At 49.5% G+C, this 7,038-nt stretch overlaps 1 protein-coding gene and 1 pseudogene across 1 annotated transcript; one reads left to right on the forward strand and one right to left on the reverse strand.

Annotated features, from left to right (window-relative positions):
- The first annotated feature begins 320 nt into the window (after window positions 1-320).
- On the forward strand, window positions 321-1,725 carry LOC127302720 (UPF0481 protein At3g47200-like; annotated as a pseudogene).
- A 2,828-nt stretch (window positions 1,726-4,553) lies between these two features.
- Window positions 4,554-6,057, reverse strand: LOC127298357 (mediator of RNA polymerase II transcription subunit 4-like). Its single transcript, XM_051328238.2, has one exon. It carries the CDS (start codon window positions 6,017-6,019, stop codon window positions 4,805-4,807), a length of 1,215 nt encoding a protein of 404 aa, XP_051184198.1. The 5' UTR covers window positions 6,020-6,057; the 3' UTR covers window positions 4,554-4,804.
- Between the last annotated feature and the right edge of the window lie 981 nt (window positions 6,058-7,038).

The following is a 7,038-nucleotide window of genomic DNA, read 5'->3' on the forward strand; positions in this document are numbered from 1 at the left end:
ATTATAACGATGAGAAAATGGCTTTGTAGTGCTCCAGTATAGTAATCAGTAGAAAGCGTCACTGAATTTAAATACAGACACACCCATAAAATTTTATGCGAACTAAGCGCGAAGAGCAAGCAAGCGTGTCCTCTTGCGGTCTTGCCCCTTCCCAAAGAAACCATTAACAACATCGATTTAATTGCAGCCTGAACTAGTACTACTAGTACATTCTCGTGGCATCATGAGGGACAGCATATATACGTAGTACTTCGTTACCTCTCGCATGCATATTCAACCGCAAACAACACACGAAACAGAATAGCTTCTCGCGTTCAGACATGCATTACGACGAGCTGCTCCGCCGCATGGAGGTCGGCATGAGCAACCAGGTTTCGTTGGGCGGCGGCGGCGGCGGCGGTGATCATAAGGACGCTTTCACCATCGCTCGCTTGCCGCCGCACGTCCGCGAGGCCAACAGGAGCCTCTACGAGCCAACCATGGTCTCCATCGGCCCGTACGTACCACATGTCCAGCGGGAGCACCAGCGCGATCCAGGCTCACAAGTGGCTCATGCTCCGCGACTTCCTCCTCCGAAGGGACCCGGACGGCAAGGCCGGCCTCCTCGCTGCCTGCATCAAGGCGGTACGCGGGATGGAGCCGCGAGCGCGGCGATGCTACGGCGGGATCCCGGAGGTCGGAGGCGACGACCTGGTGCACCTGCTGGTGCTGGACGGCTGCTTCATCCTCCAGTTCCTGCTCGAGTGCAGCGAGAGCCGCACCGGGTGCATCATGCAGGGGGCATCCATCTACGTCTACTACGACTTGCTCCTCGTCGAGAACCAGATGCCCTTCTTCATCCTCGTCAAGCTCTTCAGCCTTGTGATGGGCAGCGCTGCAGCAGCAGAGGATGCGGTGGATCAACGGCTTCTTGATCTCATCTTCGGTTTCTTTAGCCTGCGCGAGCCTCTGTGCCAGGTACCGGCACCAGAACCTGCACCAGCAGGTCATCAGTTCACCGAGGTCTACCACTTGCTCCATCTCCAGTACCAGAGGATCGTCATGACGCCAGAGCACCACCGGAAGATACGCCGGCTAAGGAGGCTGGGCACGAGCCTGTACAACATCCCCACAGGCATCGCCTCCTTCATACGCAGGCCGGTGACCGGGACCATGACGCCGCTGGCGATCCCGTGCATGACCGCGCTGCAGGAAGAGTTCAACGTCAAATTCAAGGAGAAGCTCTTGCCGGAGAGCCAGTTTGACGTGACGTTCCATGGCGGAACCATGGAGATCCCACGCCTGGTCATCAACGGCGGCACCAGGATCCTCCTGGCCAACTTGTTTGCGCTGGAGCAGACCAAGAACTGCTGGAATGAGGGGACAATGACAGGGTACCTCGTGCTGATGAACGCGCTGGTGAACACAGGCGCAGACGTTGCAGTGCTCCAACGCCACGGCATCATGGACAACATGCTCTCCAACGAGGACGAGGCGGCGGCGTTTTTCAACCAGCTTGGCGGCAGTGCACTCTTTGATCCCAGGAAGCACCGCTACGCGCAGCTATTCAAGGACACCAACGAGCACTGCAACTCCCGGTGGAACCGATACATGGCCGTGCTCAAACGCGACCACCTCAAGACCCCGTGCTCCATCATCAACCACCTCGTGGCAGCCATCTTGCTCTTTGTTTCGGTCATGTCTGTCAGCTATGTGATTTGCCGCTACCGCCATACTTGCACCTGATCAAACTAAGCTATATCTGCAGCAAAGCAGCAAAGCAAAACAGGATCTGGTAGCCAGACGAAAATACTTCATGCAATTGCAATTTGTAAACATGTACATACTCCAGTAACGGAATCAATCATCAATCATGTTGCAGTCACGAATTCAGTGGTTGCTAAGAAACATTATAGCTAGTGGCTGTTAAAACAAGATGAAATGCCAGGGAAACGAGCATGGCTAAAGATGTGGTTAATCATGCTTAGCTTTGATGTGATGTACTGCACATGCAATTGCAGCAATGGATATGGTATATTTCGATGCTCACAAATAAGGGTTCTTCTATTCCCCAGGCGCCTGGAATTCTTTTCCAATCCATGGTCAAAACTAGCTCCGAAGATCCAAAAAGGGTGGTGTCAATTTCTCCAGGTTACTTCCATTGTGAACTGAGATTTTGATTAGGCTTGTTCTGTATGTTTGAACTTTGTTTTGATTTTTTAATTTCTGCATTTGCTTCAATATGTATACAAAAGGGGCCTTTGGTATGTTCATCTTTTGGACTGGAAAGTTTACACAGAGTTGGTCTTTGGTTGCCAAATTCTGGATTTCGTGTGTTATTATATACTCGCTCCGTTCCTAGATACACTAATCATCGCAGCAAAACATCTTCTGGTTGTCGCAAAAGCAAAACTGTATTTGTGCCACCTGATTCTTCCTAAAACGGTCAAACTATTGTCCTCCTTCCAGAGGATGGCATTCTGGCGAAGACCAAGGAGTTCCATTGAAACACTGGAAACTGTTGTTGGGGAGATGTCACAGAACATTGCTACTCTGCAGAGTGAGATAGCTTCCCTCCAGGTATCTGTTACCATGGACAATACTTCTTAGTCTTTTTTGCCGTAACCTCAGAAATTATGCTCATTCACTGCTGCTTTACACAATCAAAGAGATCAGTAGCTGCAGAGGAGCAGGCAGGGAAGGCCAATGAACAGGCTATTGAGCTTGAGAACCAGGTAGCGTGCCATAACGTACACATAGCAACGTAAAATGAGTGCAACAATTAGAGTTTGTGGTTTCTGATCCTACCGCTTCCAGATTGAGAAGCTCAAGAATGACATTGCTGCACAGAACAACAAAAACGCAACCATGGAGGCCAGGGCTAGCGATGCAGAGAAGAAAGTGCAAGAGCTGAATGATAAGCTCGAGAGAGTAAGTGCACAACAGTGGCTGTCTTCTCTGTTAATCCACAACTCTATTCTTTATGTGGGTATCAACTCTTGGAAATGTTCCATTTTCTCAGCACTTTGAAATACATTGTGAGTCTGTCCTGTTGTGTTGTCATTGAAATACTTCTGTTCTTTATGTTGGTATCAACCTATTGTGTGGTTTCCACAATTCTGACATCATGGATTTCTTACATGATTAAAAAGGAGATAAATGCTTCGTCACAGTAGGTCAACAATGGTCAATGCTGCTGGTTTATGTATTGCGTGCGATTCCGAATACTGGTAGGCTGGTAAATAATTGCAATTTACTTTGCTCATGGTACTTACAGTGTAATTATGTAACTATACTACAGAAAAGCCACAAATTTCTTTAGGTGGAATTTCTCCAGTATGGTGTATAGATTTTTGAGAAACAAAATCCAGAATATAAGATCTATTGTGTTGCACAACTTGTCTTGAAAACTTTTTTTAAGATTTGATTGTGTTCCCCTATCTTTTGCAAGCTCCTCTATTTTATCACATCAATTGTCGATGGGAAATCCCGCCCAAACCTAGTGTAATTTCGCTCTACGTTTCTTTAATTTTCGTGTAAAAAACTATACACCTTATATCTAGAAAAGGAGGGAGAACGGAAATAAATAAAAGACTCGACACGAAAAGAATATGTCAATTTGTATTACCACCGTTACAATGAATAAGGCTTATACTCCCCGCGTCTCTAAAAAAGCTGCTCAACTTTATCTAGATATGGAGGTATATAGACATGTTTTAGTTATAGATATATCCGTATCTAGAAAAAGTTGAGCAGCTTTCTTTTTGAGACGGAGGGAGTATTATTTTTGAAAAGTCAAAACATGTAAAGTTTGACCAAGTTTATACAAAAAAAATCATCAACATGCAAAATACAAAATCAATATCATTAGGTACACATGAAATATATTTTCATATGATATCTATAGAATATCCTATTGTTGATAGCTTTTTCTAAAAGTTTGGTCAAATTTTACTTGGCTTGACTTTTGAAAAAGAATATAATCCTTATTCATTGGAACAGAGGGAGTAGTTCATTATGTGCAAAACAGTTCTGTTTCAATTTTTCCTATGATGATACCACATGCTCTCAGGAGAAAACCCATGCACATCAGCTCATGGATGCAATATTTAATTACTGAGCTATCTTTCTTGAAGAGAAGAGACACAATTTGTCTAATAGCGGGTTGCCACTAAATTAGCAATCAAGGGAAAAAAGAGAAACAAATCAAAGGGTTGGTATTTACGCTCATAATCAGCAACAATAATGGTGCAGCTTTGGGATAAGCTCAACAACAGATCAATTTCATAGTGTAAAAGTAGGAAGGTAGATTCAATAAGATGCCCATAAACCTGGAAGACATTAATCAAAAAGCCTTTCCCGGCACTACGCAAGCAAACAATTACAAGTTCAGACCTGAAGCCTTCAACAGGGAATAGCAAAGATTAAATTCATGACATATTGACATCAACTATCAATACAAGAAGCCAGGTTTCCTTTTCGAGAAAACGCAAAGAACCTTTGCATTTCATTTCATTGAAAATGAAGAGTTTAGGTTACATCCTCCTAGGAGGGAGATTAGAGGGGTTTCTGATTAATACAGCTTAAGACACGTCTTGAACTAGGGCAGATTGCATATATGGCAGCAAGTGGATTAGTAACATAGTGTACTAAACAAGCACGGTTTTAAGTTAAATGTATTGTAGAATAGATATAGTGTCATAAAATTTCAAACTGTCAGGCGCAGAAGACAATATTATCTAAAGCTTACAATATGTATTTTTGGTATTGCATAAAACTGGACACAGAAACACAAGAACGATGAGATGGACAACTTACGAAAGCATTAATCCTCATCGTCTTCGTCTGAGCTCCCGACATCACTACTGTACTCATCGCTACTAGTAGAACTATTGATGTCAAGGCTCACAGGTGCCACCATTATTGGTGGACCTTGGCCCATTGGCACCATTGGTTGCACCCAAACTGGCCGTGGTTCCTCAGGCTTAACACCAGGCAAAATCCCACCCAGCAGTAGCTCGATCGGGTCCCCAGGCTTCCATCCAGGAGGCGGCGCTGGAATCTCAGGAAGCAGATCTTTAGGCAACCCTTTCGGCCACCCGGCTTGCACAGTAATTGGGAGCATAGATGGCCGAGGCTCGTCCGGCGGTGGCACAAACAGCGGGGCAGAATCTGTTTTGGCTGTGCCCCCCTCCTTCGATTCCATAAGCTTCTTGGGCACCCCAACATCCAAATCAGCAAACTGATACAGCTGCGACATCCGCATCTCGTTATCCTGCGGCGCTGGCGGCAGCGCACCACGCAGAGGCAGCCCAGCACCATGCTCCGGCGGCGCAAAGGTCGTGTAGCTTATGCGATGCGCATAGGTGAGGATGTCATCCAACTTGAGCTTGGAGTTGAGGGACGCTCGGAACTCCTCGGTTGACGCATCGACCGCAGCAGCACCGCGTGGGCGCTTGGCATCGCGGCGGTAGTCTGCATAGTCGTCTACAAGGCAATCGAGCACGTGGTGGGCATCACGCAGCTTCTTGGCGAAGGTGAGGAGCACAGCGTCCTTGGCGCGCGCCTCGCGGGCGAGGCGGGCGCGCGCGTCCTGCAGGTCCAGGGTCTCCTTGAGCTCGGCGACGGCCTCGAAGAGCTGCGTCTGGAGCGAGGTGAGCATCGACATTGCCTCCTTGGTGGTGGAGACCGGAGGCGCCGCGGAATCCGACGACGACGCGAGGAAGTTGGGGAGCGACCCCCGGTAGGATGAGATCCAACCGGCGCGGTTAGGTGATACCTCGAAGAGGTTGGAGGCGTGGGCGGACATGAGGTGGAGCAGCGACTGAGCGCGCGGGAGCGGCGGCAAGAGCGGCAGTAGTGACGCCGAGGTGGTTAGGGTTGGCGCCGCGGCTCCGGATGTGACTGCGGCAGCGCTCGAGGACGGGTTCGCTTGCGGCGGCGAGGAGGTGGGGTTCGCCGGAGACTGGTTGGGTGGGAGCGACGGTGACGAGACGGTCATCTCCAGCCTCGCCGGCGACGGCATGTGCGACTGCATCATCGCGGCGGCGGATTGGGGAACTAGGACGTGACTGACTAGCCGAGCTATTAGGCCTGTGGCCCTCTTCATGGCCTCTGGACTTTTATATGGCTTCGGCTTTGGCTTCGGCCGAAATATAGGGGCCTTAAGGCCCAACGACCCAACGAGCCCATAACTTTCGCCTTAAAGCCTCACCTTGTTTTTTTTTTAGATTCAAGGCTCCACGAGCCCGACTTTAAATTAATAAAGCCCACAACGGCCAGACTTTACAAAATGCTGAAAGACAGCTTACAGGTGACGAAGAACAAGCACTAAAAAGAAAAAGACATTGAAGCAAAGCTTGATCTACGACGCCATTGTCCCGCGCTGCGATCCGACTGAAGAGGAAGTGAGATTCTGGGAGCACGCCACACAGGACTCGTACCATCGTCGAACACCATAGGAAAGCACAATGCCAGACGCTCCACCTCCGAAGAAAACCCCTGTTTTCTCGCCCCGGATCGGGGGGCGCCGCACCTGTCAAGAGGGGGATCAGCTCACCTGAGCACGCCTGGGCAAAGCTATGAGATTGGGAAGACGCTGGCCACCGCCCCACCGCGTCGCTACCGGAGACCGCCACCGCCGCCACAGCAACCAACACCACGCCGCGACCCAAACTGCCAGAAAAAAACACACCGAAGCTGCGGGAAAGAAAGTGCCAGTGCCCATGGTTGGCACCCTAGCTCAACCACCGGATCACTGCGGCTACCGGAGAAGGGACCCTTCCCCTCTCACTCACCAAGGCAGAGAGCGCCGGGGAAAGCAGAACGTCGCGCCAGCACCAGCCCTGCAACACAGAAGACGCCCGCTCCCAGCAGTCAAAACCACCATCGAAGACACGACCACTGACCTAGCCATCCCAAGGCGGCGCCTTCAGGAAGGGGACGGCGCCGGAGCGCCGCCGCCGCCCAAGCCGAGGCTTTTGGGTTTTCACCCGAGATAGGCAAGACAGGGAGGGGAAAGAGTACCTCGAAATCGCCTTCAAGAAGGGGATCGGCGCC

The sequence above is a fragment of the Lolium perenne genome, chromosome 5 (assembly GCF_019359855.2).
Source record: "Lolium perenne isolate Kyuss_39 chromosome 5, Kyuss_2.0, whole genome shotgun sequence".
Taxonomy (NCBI): domain Eukaryota; kingdom Viridiplantae; phylum Streptophyta; class Magnoliopsida; order Poales; family Poaceae; genus Lolium; species Lolium perenne.